General features: G+C 57.7%; 6 protein-coding genes across 6 annotated transcripts; 1 reads left to right on the forward strand and 5 right to left on the reverse strand.

Moving 5' to 3' along the window:
* Positions 1-552: 552 nt before the first annotated feature.
* GGTG_04999 (CMGC/SRPK protein kinase) lies at positions 553-2,468 on the reverse strand (the record flags this gene model as incomplete). The annotated part of the gene is made up of 4 exons (XM_009222798.1): positions 553-993; positions 1,233-1,470; positions 1,541-1,607; positions 1,697-2,468. 4 exons carry the CDS (start codon positions 2,466-2,468, stop codon positions 553-555), a joined length of 1,518 nt encoding a protein of 505 aa, XP_009221062.1.
* A 1,157-nt stretch (positions 2,469-3,625) lies between these two features.
* On the reverse strand, positions 3,626-4,606 carry GGTG_05000 (hypothetical protein; the record flags this gene model as incomplete). The annotated part of the gene is made up of 2 exons (XM_009222799.1): positions 3,626-4,199; positions 4,461-4,606. The coding sequence occupies 2 exons, from the start codon at positions 4,604-4,606 to the stop codon at positions 3,626-3,628; spliced, it is 720 nt and encodes a 239-aa protein (XP_009221063.1).
* A 390-nt stretch (positions 4,607-4,996) lies between these two features.
* On the reverse strand, positions 4,997-6,050 carry GGTG_05001 (hypothetical protein; the record flags this gene model as incomplete). Its single annotated transcript, XM_009222800.1, has 3 exons — positions 4,997-5,403; positions 5,711-5,879; positions 6,000-6,050. The coding sequence occupies 3 exons, from the start codon at positions 6,048-6,050 to the stop codon at positions 4,997-4,999; spliced, it is 627 nt and encodes a 208-aa protein (XP_009221064.1).
* A 1,861-nt stretch (positions 6,051-7,911) lies between these two features.
* GGTG_05002 (hypothetical protein) lies at positions 7,912-9,950 on the reverse strand (the record flags this gene model as incomplete). The annotated part of the gene is made up of 3 exons (XM_009222801.1): positions 7,912-8,606; positions 8,696-9,264; positions 9,373-9,950. The coding sequence occupies 3 exons, from the start codon at positions 9,948-9,950 to the stop codon at positions 7,912-7,914; spliced, it is 1,842 nt and encodes a 613-aa protein (XP_009221065.1).
* Positions 9,951-10,845: 895 nt separating this feature from the next.
* GGTG_05003 (hypothetical protein) lies at positions 10,846-11,199 on the forward strand (the record flags this gene model as incomplete). The annotated part of the gene is made up of 1 exon (XM_009222802.1): positions 10,846-11,199. The coding sequence occupies one exon, from the start codon at positions 10,846-10,848 to the stop codon at positions 11,197-11,199; it is 354 nt and encodes a 117-aa protein (XP_009221066.1).
* A 1,164-nt stretch (positions 11,200-12,363) lies between these two features.
* On the reverse strand, positions 12,364-12,741 carry GGTG_05004 (hypothetical protein; the record flags this gene model as incomplete). The annotated part of the gene is made up of 2 exons (XM_009222803.1): positions 12,364-12,584; positions 12,699-12,741. The coding sequence occupies 2 exons, from the start codon at positions 12,739-12,741 to the stop codon at positions 12,364-12,366; spliced, it is 264 nt and encodes an 87-aa protein (XP_009221067.1).
* Between the last annotated feature and the right edge of the window lie 1,056 nt (positions 12,742-13,797).

A 13,797-nucleotide genomic window follows, 5' to 3' on the forward strand; every position in this document is an offset into this window, starting at 1 on the left:
ACACACACACACACACACGCATACACCACACACACCCAGTGCCTCAAAGAAGAACAGGAACAAGCGTTTTAAATCTCGTGGCTGAGGCTGCCCAGCAGGAGGGGGAAAATAGCGCAGAAATGAAACGGACCGCCAGTCTAGCAGACATTTCGAAAACTGCAACATGTGCGGATCCAAACAGCCCTTGCAAAGAAAGGGGATGACAAAACAAGCGCTTGGCCGACAGGTACGCAACGAACAGATGGAGAAACAAGAGAAGATAGCAGGCCATTCATAAGCGAGCGGACCTCCCCCCACGTGTCGTCGTCAGGTTGACACACCGTTCGGTCCGTCCGATCGAGGAGGAGGGGGAGTGAGACTGTGACCCATCTTGGCCACTGTCAAGGGTCAGAGCTGGTCGTGAGTACCATCAATACCAGCTCGCTCGCTCGGGGGCGGGTTGGCTGGGTAGGTAGAAAGGTAGGTAGGTAGATTGATCCGCGACAGCAGACAGTTGTTGCTGGAGCCTTGGCTTCTCCCGCCTGCCACCCCCGTCCATCACCATCCACCGCTTCAGCGTTTGCGAACCTCGTTGGCCCACCCGTCTATGCCCTCGCCCCGGCTGCCGACGTCGATCCCTGGGATCCGGACGCCCTTCATGCCTGGGGTGTCCTCCAGCCAGACGTGGCCAGCCATGCCGCCCGCGTTCGCCCGCTTTTCTGGTATAAGCTCCAGCATGGGCAGGAGGAAGTCGGCAATTCTCCTGCCATCCTCCTCTTTGAAGTGGTACTTCTCCTTCAGCACCTCGGGCAACGCCCAATGCCTCAGCCGGTGGATGTTGCGCAGCTCTCCCTTGCGGTTGAATATCTCCTGCGACCACTTGCCCGAAAGGCAGAGCGACTTTGGGAACGGGCCCAGCAGCTCGATTATCTGTGCGATGTGGTCGTCGTCTTTACCGTACTTTGTCCCCGACTGAGGATCGAAGAGATAGTCACCCGTGATGAGTTCGAAAACCTGCGATTCGCGAGAAAACAAAAAGCTGTTAGGAACCCAGTAGCCCTCCATTTTCGAGTCAAGCAAGGTGGGGGGAGCCTTGTTTCGGGTGGCAACGGCACATCTTGTCACATGGCGTCCGCCACCAACACGGCCAGCAAGTACAAAAAAAAAAAAAGCAAGGCATGACGGGTGGGGGGATGTTTAGGGGTGGCGTGCAGGACAGGGGGAGGGGCCTGTGGAAGAAAAAGAAAACCTACCATCGCCGCCATACTCCAAACATCTGTGCTAGCGCCCCATTTGGAGCCCAAGATCACCTCGGGCGACCGATATTGCCTCGTCTGAATGTCGTTTGTGAAATGGTGGTTGACCCAGCAGGCGTTGCCCAGGTCTGCGATCTTGACACTGATTATGTCAAAGCCGTGGCTGTCTTCTGCCTTGCGCTTCTCGCCGGCCTTATCAAGCGAGATGCCCGAAACTTCTCTAGAGAGGACATCTCTGTAGTAGCGTCGGCCGTTAGCCATCGTGTTTCCATGGACTATTGAGGCAGGAGACGCCAGGGACTTACGCTGACTTTTCCCGCTGCTTCTGCTTGTCATCGCCGTCCCGCCTCGGCGAAGAATCGTATTTTGATCCTGCCAAGAAGAAACATCAGACATGTTAGTAAGATGCCGGAACCGAGGTCAAGCAACCGACAGATTCAAGGCGGCAGGGCCCGACTCACCTTCGTGCAGCATCTGGCCGAGACTGGAGCCATGGGAGCTTGGCGAAGGGAAGAGGTTGTTCTGATTAAATGATGCGTTGAGGGGCGAGGGTAATGGCTGGCTGCCGGTGATGAGGGTCCTCCGACGCCTGCGGCCGTTACGGTTGTTTTCCTTGTCTGCAGGCTCGTTCTTTACAACTCTCTTGACAATCTGCTCGACGTCGCCGATCTCGATCAAGACGTTCTCGGGCTTGAGGTCGGTGTGGATGATGCCGCACTCCCGATGGAGGTAATCGAGGCCGAGGAGGACCTGCTTGGTGATCTGCTTGACCAGGGCCATGGGAATCCCCCTATGATTCCACTTCTTGATCAGACCAAGAAGATTCTCGCCCAGGACCTCGAACACCATGCAGACGTGGGTGCCGTTGGGGCCCTTGTGTTCGAACGAGTCGAGAAGGCTGACGACGTGCTTGCGGCCGGGGTGGTCGGGCTTGGCCTGCACAATCTTGCTAAGGAGCTTGATTTCGTCGATGGCGGTCTCGGTGTAGTGGGCGGCGGAGCGCACAACCTTGAGGGCGACGTGCTTGCCGTTGGTGTTGTCGCGGCTCAGCCAGACGGTGGAGAAGTGGCCCCAGCCCAGCTTGCGCACAATCGTGTACTTGCCATCCTTGAACTTCTCGCCGATGGTGACGGGATGGTAGCCGCCCTTGCAGTAGTCCTCCGAATCCTCCTCATCGGCGGTGTTCTCGGCGGCGTCTTCGTGGGAGGACGTGGATGTCGGCGAGTGGTTCATTGTGGAGGAGAGGTGTGCGGTCCTGCAGGTCAGGCAAGCCAGGCGCTCGGGTCAGCAGTCTATACCAGGGGAGCGCGTGCGTCGAGACAAGGCGCGCGAACGGACGGTGGTGGCGATGGAGACGAGACGGTGGTGTGGGTAAAATCAATGTTGTGTCCGCCGTCGGGGTATTTTATACGGGGATCAGAAGCGACAGCGGCACACAATAAGCATGGCGGCGCAGGCCGTCGTTAAGTGAAGCCGCCGCAGTGCAAAGTGGGGATGCGGAGTGCGCGCTGATTGCGCTGATGCAGTCGGCGCTTGCGCTGCGTGGGTATTTCGAGACCCCCGCTTGACTGGCATAGAAAGCAAAAACACCACAAGTTGAGGCCAAGGGAGGACACGACGTGGTGAGATTGTACGTATGGGCGTGCGTGCGTGCGGCGTGAGCCGTAAGGCGGGCGGCCATACAGACAGACAGGGTGGGTGCGCTGGACTGGACTTTTTTCTTTCTTTTTTTTTTTTGGGGGGGGGAGTCGAGTCGCTGCCCGGCTGGCTTCAGGCGCGGGCGGCGCATGGGCAACAGGGAACAAAAAGCAGAGTGGTTAAAAACCTTGTCTTCAGCATTGCGTCTTTCTTGCTGTCTCCATCGCGAAGCGAAGGAAGCAGTGTTTTGAACATAAGGTCGTGCTAACGCGGGCGACGGCAGGGCCTGACAAGAAAAAAAAGAAAAAAGAGGCACGGCAGAAAGGGGAGAGGTCAGAAAGGAATAGAGAGGATGCGTGTTGAAGGCGAGAGATGCTGATGTGTGTTTGGTGCTTCAGGCGGGCGCCATGTCAACTTTGAGCGTGCTGGTGGGTAGAGTGGGTGGGTTCAATCGATTGAGGCAACCTGACGGTGAGGATTGGGGAGGGGCGGGGGAGTAGCGGGTTGGGCTGGCTGGGCAGGTGCGCGGGAAGGGGGCCTGCCTTGACTAGTGGGGTTCGTTCTGTGTTATGTGCGTGTGTGTGTGTGTATATGTGTAGGTGTGTGTGGGCGACTGTGGGCGAGTGTGTGTGCCTCACGGAACTGTACGAGAGCCCGAGTGTGCGCCGCCTGCTGTAGCTGGTTGCTTGGCTGGCGCCGGGCCTGTGCTCTCTGCCTTGTTGTTCCCTCTTCGCGTGACGCCGTCGCAGTCCCTAGGAAAGTAGCCGAGAGGGGAGGGGACCGCAGCCATCGCCATGGGCTGCAGCGCTGATATGCGAGGCGAGGCCCACCCAGCAGCGTGCAGGTTCCCGCAATGGCTGGGCATTCACTGGCCACCAACCCGTCCGCCTGACGACAAGCGCCAGATCGCCTCCGCGCTCCTGTCGCTTGGAGGAGGTCTTTGGGCTTTGGGAGGGACGCGGGCGGGCCAACGACAAGGCCAGGAGAAAAATGGGAAATAAAGCATGGATGGCAACAAGGACAATAAAATAAAAAAAGGACCCCATTGTCGGCCCGTCAGGCAGCGCAACACAGCACCGCACGACTCGAATCCAAGCCGCCAGCTCCTTGCAGCGACCCAACGTGCCAACCTCGCCTCGAGCGGCAGCAGACCCAACCCGACCAGCAGGCTGCGGCTGCTGCTGCCCTTGCACTGCACGCCGATCCGGCTCCAGCTGCTCAGGCTCCGCTGGCCGACTGGGCTGGTCTCCAGCTGCACGCACCCCGCCACCAAACCCAGCCAGGGTCGGGAGAGGGCAAACAGAGGTTGGCCGAATCCCGCAAACACTTGATTGATCTGTGAAGCGGCCACTTCTGGAGCCCCTTGCGACACATGGTGGGGGGCCAAAAAAAAAAATGCAATAAAACAGAAAGATGAAAATGGCCATCTCGACAGCCGATGCTAGGCCGCGCGAGAACAGACAAGAGGCTGTGGGGGTGGAGTGACGGCGCGCCAAAAAGCCTTGATGGTGGCGCATGCCAGCGCAAACAACAAGGTAGGGGAAAGTATAATAATAAAGGAGCGACTAAGAAAGGAGCGGTACTCACCCTGGCGCGACCCTCGGGCTCTCGGTTGTGATAATGGGCTTGAGGGCCTCCTTTTTCCGCTTCTTAAGCACGTCGGCCGCCGAGGAGCTTCCGTTGAGGCTGTCCTGCTGCGCCGCCGGCGAAACCGCGCCCTGTGTTCCGTTCATCGTTGTTCCGTCCTAACGCTGCTCCTGTGTTGAATAAATCCCGCGCCCTTGTCTTGTTTTTTGTTTTCGGCTCGTCGGCTTCCACGGCTGATTCCTTCGGGTCGATCGGGGGGACAAACGCGCCGCGAGGGGGCTGAACGCTGTGCTGCAAGCAAACAATGAATAAAACGAAAGATGGAGATATATGGGATGAAAAAACCAGAGGACACCAAAGGCACAGGTGAGGATTTGCCACGAGATAATCCAGGTATGCGACGCGACAGAAACGGCAGGTGGGCCGCTTTTGCGGTGAAAAGGTAGCTTTTGCGCGGGCGGGGTTTCTCGCTGGTCGGCGATGTGTCGACCTGGCGCGGGCGCAGAAAAGGGGAGGTCGGATTGAGATAGTATAAATCAATAAAGTGATGAGTGTGCCAATATTGTAAAAGCTGGGCGGCAACAAGAGTAGGGGTTTGCGCGCGCTGGGCTGGGCTGAGCCGCACTGAGGGAGTTGGCCGTCGTCGTCGTCGTCGTCGTCGCAGCAAAGGTGCTGCACGGTTGGGCGTAGATGGGCGGTCTCGACTCCGGGCCTCGTATCCAGGGCGCGTCCGCGTGCGAGGCGCCTTCCGGGCCACTTGGTTCCGGCGACGAGGAGCTACGTTGGCGTTTTTGCCTTGTCGGGGGTGGCTGGCCGTTGCGGTTGGTCTGCGGCTGCCGAGACAGCGCGTCGCTTTTTCTGTGCAAAAGCCTGGCTAGACCCGAGTCTGGGCTTGATGGGCTTTGGTAGGAAGGCGTGCGCAGATGTCGGCAGACGTGTGAACCTAACCAAAGGCACGGCAAGCCTATACTGCTGTTTTTCTAGGAAGTTTGTGTTGTCTTGGTGTTCTGCCTCCTTGTGTGTGGCGACGGCGGAAGATGACGGGATGATGGAGATGCGCGACGTTTCCGTGGAAGCCAAATGGGCTGCGTCCAGTGATTGGTGGGGGCGATGGTGGGGATTTGGGCGTGTTTTTTTTTCTCTCTTTCTGCCTTCCTTTCAAACCTAGGCTTGGTCAATCAGAGCCGACGTCATTGACGGGCAGCAGTACCGCTGCAACGGGTCTTGATTATCTGCTGGATTGGGATCACCATAAAATTGGGAATGCAAAAAGGAGGCCAAGTGTGCGAAGAGGAGAGTGGAAAGAGCGCCACCATTCACCCACACAAAGACCGGAGGCTGGGGGGTTAGATAGGCGGTAGCTCTGGCAAGTCTGCCTGGGGCCAGTGGGCGCATGTGGGAACAGGCTGGGATGGGATGCTATTTTGATCCAGCACCAGGTGGGCACGACGCTTCTGGGAGCCAAGGATGGGATCCATTTTCTGGCACTCCTGTGTCCCTTTCTCCTGCCTCCCCCACCAGCCAGGGCACAGCCCGTACATTGCAGCAGACAGACATGCTACCCAGCGCCCAGGCCGGCAAAGAATGCATTGTGCCTGCCCATCCACTTCCCTTCCCTCAACAGTGCCCAACAGGGCAGCCAACAGTGCCGGGCTTTTGGGTCGGGCACATCTTTACGTTGTTTTGAGGCAAGCAAACTGCAAGCACTTGAGACCAAGGAATGAAGAGGCAGCACGCAAAATGGGTAGCACAATTGCATGTGCCCAGTCATGAGCGTCCCACCATCTTTTTTTCCCCGCCCGAGGCCCAGCGGCGCAAACGCAGCCCACCTGCACCACAGCGAGCGACACGGGTTGACATCATTTTCAGGTGGCAGCCCGCCAGGCAGCGCTGGGTCGGGTCCCGCCCAGCCGTTTGTGACAGCAATCAAGTCGAGGCCCTGGCCTGTGCTGCTCCCGAAAAGGAAAGAAAAAAAGAGGGGATCCTGTCTGAAACGGGTTCCAAAAGAACGGCGCCCGGGAAGTGCTGGCCATGGCAAAGAATACCTGACGAAGCCCTACCCCGGACTTTAGATGCCCGGCTTTTCCTGGCCAGCCCAGGAGGTGAGTCGACCCCGACCCGTAACCTAAGCGAATACGCCCCGGAAAAGCTGCGGCAGTGGATGTGTGTCTCTCATCATCCAGCGGGCAACTGCCCATGACCTCACCGGTCGCCCACGCCAAGCACTTCGGGAGCTAGGTGCCGTGCGTTACAACGACCAGGGGCGGAAGGCTGCAGCAGCTACAGAATAACGATTTGTGCAATAAGGTACACCTCCTCTGAGCCAATCTGAGCCGTCGGTTCCAGCTCGTGGCCCCCAAGTCAGACCCTCCCTAGGCTACCCAGATGAAGGGCAGCAGATCAAATCACAAGGGCGAGCGGCCATCGTTGGTCACGTTTTCTAACCTTTGGATATATCAATTATCGCATTCCTCATTCCTCCGAGAAGACGGTCGATAGCGCCTGGCCTGTGACGAGCCGAGGTGGCCGCGGATGATATAGTCACGAGCAATCTTTTTTCTGCAATCTGTGATCAACCTTTTCTCTCTTGCCTTTTTCTGAATTTCTGTCTTCGTCATATTCCCTTCGCCCCACCAGCCATGCCTGCCGAACATCGCCCTCGCCAATCGCCATCTCTTCAATACAACAGAGTTCCAGGATTTTGGGCTACCCATGGCTGCGCCCTGCTGAACCCTCCCAAGACGGGACCAAGTCCAGAGAAGCCCGGCTGGCTGTGAGCTGACGCCGGGTCTGGATCCTCGACAAGGACAGAAGTTCATATGCAAATAGGTGCTGGATTGATACCGCGCAAGCTACATGCTGCATCTATTTAACGCTTCACCGGGGCAGCCACCCTTCCGGGATGACAAGCCTCTGGCAATACACAACACAGACAAATACACAGACGCGGCACGCGGAACAGCTCCACTCCCATCACCTTGCCATCTCCCGTGCTTCGTAACCGTCCTACCCCAAAAAGGGCATCCCCCTGTCATCCACATAGCCCTCAATGGCATCCATGCCTGCCTCCGTCTCTAACCAAGCGCGACAAAATACAAAGAAACCCCATTTTTCGTAGAAATCAGACGGACGGGTGCGGTATATCCCCCGTGAGTCGTCTCCAGAAAGCCAGAGAAGCACCAGCTCTCTATTCCCAGCGCTGGAAGATTATTGATTAAAGAAAGAACACTTCCTCCTTTGCCTTTCTAACATGTAGATAGATGGGTAGGTATATGTAGCTTGAGGGTATGAGGATGGTAGCTCGTTCGTTGTAGCCACGGTCGGGAGAAAAAAGATTAAAATAGCAAAAGGAAAGAAGACATGGACAAAAGGAATGATAACCGTCAGTTGAACCTGGACCATTGCGCCGTATTTATACATGATATACTCCTCGGTCCGGCCCTAGGACAAATCACGGGTGAGAAGGGTAGAGGCCGGTGGACCAGAAGGCTTGGGCCTGGTGTTGTGGGTGGGCTTGCTGGTGCTGCATCTGTTGTAACTGAGGCCGCGCCTGCATCTGTTGCGCTTGCATTTGCTGGACCTGGAGCTGTTGCGCCTGCAGCTGCCGTTGGGCGTGCAACTGCTGCTGGGGCGGCTGCTGGTCCCGAGGACCTGGCGCCCCTATCGGGTCGTCCACCATTGTGCTGGCGATGCTACCCCAGTCGTTGTACATGAGAGGGGCGCTGCCGAATCCCATGGCCTGGTCAAAGGGCACAAACTCCATGGGTGCGGGCTGGCCACCAGGGGGCGTACCGAGCGCTCCGTTCGGGTACTCGACCTGGACAGGCGAGTAGAATGTTTGGTCAAAGGCAGGCGCCGTGAGGGACCTGTCCATGGCCATGGTCTGCGGGATGGGGTGGGAATCCAGCTCGATGGACTGGGGTGTTGGTGCTTGGACAACCATGCCGTTTTGGAGGGATGAAGTCGTCGAAGTGGGTGACCATTTTGGCTCCGTCATGGGTGTGTCTTCCTCCTGTTTTAGCAAGGGAGTTTGTTGCTGCTGCTGTTGCTCCAGGTCAGGGGGCTGTTGCGCCTGCTCTTGTTGTGGTTGTTGTTGCTGTTCCTGCTGAGGTGGGGGTGGGGTGGGTGCTGCGGATGCTGCGGGAACTGTGCTCGAGGTGCTTGCTGCTCTGCCTGCTTCTGCTCCTGTCCCTCCATCTTCTGATCTGTCCCTTGCTGTGGCAGCTGCAGCTGACCCATGTACTGTGACGGCCTCCGGACGTTGGCGGCGTCGAGCAGGCCGTCATATGTTGCCTGCGTGACGTGAATTGCCTGCTCCCAAGCGAGCTCGACGATGGTCTGAGCGCTGCTCTGGGACGGGTCAAAGAACTCGAGAAGATCCTGGAGCTGGCCTGGGTTCTCGTTTTCGAGGAATCCATGTGATCGACCTGTGTTGCGTGGGTCCCAGCTGATCTTGGGTTGCTGCTCGCGGGGCAGGTGGCCGTACTTGGCAACCTTGAGAGCCTTCCAGGCATCGTAGACGACTGGTTGGTGAAGCAGGCCATAGATGACGAGGGCATGGTCCCAATGCGCCTTGGTCTTGCCAGACTCGTAGTGTACGGCGACGTGATCGAAGTAACGCTCGAGACTGGGAAGAAAAGCAGCACAGAAACCGCAGCCCCAAGCGCGCTTGCGCTTAGAGTACCGTACTACCTTTTCGGCGTGGGGGCACGTGGTGCAGCTGTGGCGCGACTTGTGATGCTGGTTGAATGTATTGGCGCCCCAGAAGACGCGGTTGCAGTCGGGGCAGGGGTACTTCTTGTACCTATTCCGAGGGGTGACAATGGATCGTGTTAGCAGGGTTGAACTTCATCACGGAAATCCTGTCCACCATTAGAATCAATAACTTGGGTCACCGCGGGACGGGTCCTACCTCTCGTGGAACTCCTCTTCGTGACGCTTCCAGTCGAACTTTCGCTGTAGTTTCTGGGGACACGATGTGCACCAGTAGGCTCTGGTCGACGGGCGACTGTTGAACTGCTGGGTACCGGGCAGGTGCGAGTACCGGTTCACGCTTCCGTGAGACGATGTCGAGCTGATGGAGGTGGCCGACGACATTACGCTGGCACGCGACCTCGCGGTTGAGGCGGAATTGGTGGTCGATATTGAGAGCCGGGCACAGTGTCTGCCACGGCTGGCGATACTCTCGAATGCAGCCGCCACATGCTGGTCGACAAGCGACGGGTTCGGCGGCAACGTGCTGGGCGGCTCGCCGGCGGTCGAAGTCGGAGTCGGAGTCGAGGGCGGGAGGGCGGCGGGATTGGCAAAGGCTGGCCAGGCGCCCGAGGCGGCCGACACCTGTTGGCTGTCGCACTTCTCGAGCAGCGCGCGCAGCAGAGCCTCGGGCGAGAGGCCATTGTCCGTTAATGCCTGGACGTGCAGGCGGGCGGCAGCCAGACCGCCATCGTCGTCCTGGTCGGCAGCCACCGGCGGGCCGTGCCGCTTATCCATGTGTGTCGGGCGTGGCAGCCGCTGGGCAGGTCGGAAGCTGGCTCTGCCGATGTGATGGCCGCGTCGTGCAGGTGGTTGCAGTGCCAGGCTCAAACTGGCAGGAGACAACGGTGGTGGTGGTGGTGACGGTGACGATGATGGTGATGTTTGGGAAGGAGCGGCGGTGGTTGACGGCGAGTCGAGCTTGCCAAATGCACCAGATTTGACCAAGCACCAATTCCAGGTGGTGGAAGGTGGAATCGATGGACACGCGGCAGTCGCTGCTTTGGCCAACCAGGCTCAGCAATCCCGGGGGGCCCGCTCCAATCTCCCCGTCAGCGGTCTGCACTCGCCTATTATTTTTATTGATTTTTCGTGGCCTCTCAGCTCTCGCTCGTCTGCGGAAATGCCGAGGACGGGGCAACAGAATGGTGAGAAGGAGAGAGAAGGGAATGGAGAGGGCGAGGAACGTCGCCTAAAAGGAGAGTGCGAAGGGAATCCTGTCAATCAATTGAACGAAAACGAGGGACAGCCCGTCCAACGGCTGTGGGAGCACAAGGAGGATTTTCGATTCTGGCGGCGGCAGCAACAGGGCCCAGGGGCGTGTGAGCGTTGCGTGTGGTGCGGGCACCAGAGTCAGCGGGAAACAAGAAAGGAAAGAGAAGAAGAAGAAAATGCAGACAGAAACAAGAGCAGGGTAGCGAACGGGCGGCATCCGAGGATGCGCGGAGGGATGCAAGAAATTGTTGGCAAAAGTGGCAGATATAAAGCAGTCTCCGCTATTTTCCCCCCCGTCTGCGGCGCTGACCATTCCGTAAAGATCGCCCCAGAGGCCGATCAGCCCAGCCGTGCTGGCTACATAGGACGGTCCTAGCAGCACCTCTCAAAGAGCCTTACGGGTGCAGATTGGCTTGACATGGGGGCCCTTGACAACGTACGGCCAGAGCAGGTTGCTAGTGGCGAAGCTACCGCAACGGCACAGTCCCCCTGCGGTCCGAGGCCTTTGGTCTGTGGCTCCCTCGCGTTCCCCAACGCTTGCTCTGATGCGTGTTACTCTATGCTCGTTCGCCCACACGCACCACTTACGCCCAGTCACACCAGTCCAGAGATAGGGGATGGCTGTCTCCCAAATATGGACACACACCACACACAACAACAAGACTCGACCAGAACGACAGCAGCAGGGTTTGCCGGCGATCATCTTCCTTCGGCAGCCTCCTGCACTTTGCAGCTACCACCCGGCGTGAACCCTGTTGTCAAGGATGCATAGAGCACGTCCACGTTAAGATGGGGAGACCCGCGAGGTACCTTGCTGCCTGGCTGCCTGGGTTGCATGCGATTAGGACCAACGTTCGTCGGTCGAGAACACGCCAATGGGTTCCTGCGCCGGCACATTGCTCCCAGGCAAGCTAGGTAGGCAAAAGAAGTAGCTTCACCTCTTGGCAAAGCGGCCTCGGGGCTTGCCTAGCGAGCTCCCGGCCGACCTCGGGACGTTGGTTGGTCCCTGGCTAAGTCGGGGTGGTGTGGTGGCGGTAGGAACGGGGCACGTTGTTTCAAGCAGACAAGAGCGGTGCTGGACCCTCAGCCACGAAACTTGATGTTTCTGTTTCCCGTATTCCTTCTCCTCGAGCGTTTTACTTTGTTCTAGCCCGTGCTATCGCTGCCGCGTCGTCCCACCCTTGGACAGCATCGCGTGCACGTTCCTGTCGCTACACGAGGGATGCTGATGAAAGGGAGCTGGCTAGAGCTGGGCTGGCGTAGTTCTGCAGCGGGGGAGCGCAGAATATGTGCTAACATGCGCAGGAGACCAGAAGGGGGGAAAGTCAAAATGTAAGGGCAACCAGAAGTGCTAGTAAACAAACAACTGGTGGGAGAAAGAACGCAAGGGAAACAAACGAAACCATACATTTGCTCTCATTAGCGAGAATAGTCGGCAAGCGCGAACTCCTTGGCTGCATCCTTTCTCGCATGGGTCTGTCTGCCTGCTCCCCGACGGCTGTCTTTTTTTGCTCCGACTTTCCGGACTGAAAAATTGGGCGGATGGGCACACATGCGGATAGCAGGGGACAGGGGATGAGCCAGGATTGGCGTGGTGCAAAAGCTTCAAGGGGCTGGGTGCAAACGGCCCTGTCGCCCAAGCAAGCGACCCCAGCTCCCGATGCCTTGAGCCTTGGTTCGTCCGAGGTCCGTCTATTCTCAGGCTGGATGGGGGCCGTGATAGAGGAACATAGACTGGAGAGCTTCGAAGGATCGAACAGTCCGCCCATGAATGCTGGGCGGCAGCAAAAATTTACCGGTTGGCAAGATGATGGCGCCGTCCAATTCCATTGCTTCCATGACGCCGTCGAAAGGGCTGGCTGGCTGCGGCTGTTGCTGGCTGAACCAGCGAGGCACGCACAACGTCCCCCCAGACTGCTAACGCGGATGTCGACAATCAGCAGCTGCCTACGACCATGAGCGAGCGAGCATGTGGATGCCGCGGCAATCTCTCGGAGCCGGAAGGGTGGCACTGATGGGGAGGAGTTGAGCTTGCACCCCTGTCAGGGCGGCAGCAGCCCCCAGCACGCCTGGACAGCCCTGCAATTTGTTGATCACCAGCTGGCCGCGAGACAGACACGGACACGACACGACACGAGCAGGACGCGGCACGTCGAGCTGTTAGTGTATGTGGTGGTGGTGGTGGTGGTGGTAGTTAGTGGTGTAGTGGGAAGACTCAATCAAGGCGCCGCCCAAATTTGCGCTTGCTGAGCCTCATTGGCTGCCGCTCACGAAAGGGGCCTGCATGCGCGCCTGTGAGTGGCAGTAATGGCATGTTTGCGTTTCGAAACGGTGCAGCACCACACTGCCGCACTGTGACGGCGCCTCCCCCTGGACCGTTTCAGGTGGGCCGTTTCCACAGCTGGCTGCAGAACGTCGCGATTTGAACTTCTGCGCCTTATTTAGCCGTTCGCTGTGTGTTCGGTGCCTTTGTCTTTTTTTTCTTTTCTGCTTGTTCAGCCACCAAAGACATATCAAATCCATTTTCGCCTGGCTGCCTCGTACGATCTTCCCGTTTAGTCGTTTTACAATTGTTGTGGCTGAAAAATAGTCGGCCGTTGGTAAAGTGAGGGCGTCTGTGCCCACTGTTGGCTACTCCGTTTTGCATGTCAACTGAAAAAAAAAATCTGTTGGGTTTCGTTCTCAATTCCGCAAACTCCCAAAATGGAAAGAAAAAGAAAACCTAAATCCAAGCCATGTGCTGGCTCCACTCGGAACCAGGTCCCGGATCAGCTCTCGTTTACTACGAAACGACCAACGAGTTGATATTGGCGGGATAAAGGGAGAGCGACAGAAACAGGAGCAGGAAACCGCTGCAGCGCGCATCAATCGTTTCGTTTCATCATCGTCTGCCATATCATCCCGGGACTGCATTCCGGAAACCAAGACTCGCCCGTAGATGCCACTTTTATTTGCCCTTTCTCTCTGCGGATCGACCCCCATTCCTAGGTGGCCCGACTAGCCTTCTTGGCTCAACTCCATGACAGTCAAACACGTGCTCCCCCTTTTTTCCCCTTCCTTTCCCACACGTGCCACGCAACACATCCAGACGGCCTCAGGAGCTGCCCGAAAAAACAAGAAAAAAAAACATGAATAGCTGTAATACAGCGCTTGGGCCTCGAGCGTCGTGGCCGTGGACCGAGCAATCAGACCAGCCGACGGTCCAAACCAGGATCAGTCAGACTTCAAGACAACCTCATCAACTAGCAGGAGGGGGCAGAGGGTGCTGAGGGATCATGAGCACGGACCGCAACACACTTGACTGTTCTTGAAAATAAGAATTTTGGACGGGTTAGCCAGCACAGCGACAGGGGCACCAAGGACAGGCACG

This window comes from Gaeumannomyces tritici (genome assembly GCF_000145635.1).
Source record: "Gaeumannomyces tritici R3-111a-1 unplaced genomic scaffold supercont2.2, whole genome shotgun sequence".
Lineage (NCBI taxonomy): Eukaryota > Fungi > Ascomycota > Sordariomycetes > Magnaporthales > Magnaporthaceae > Gaeumannomyces > Gaeumannomyces tritici.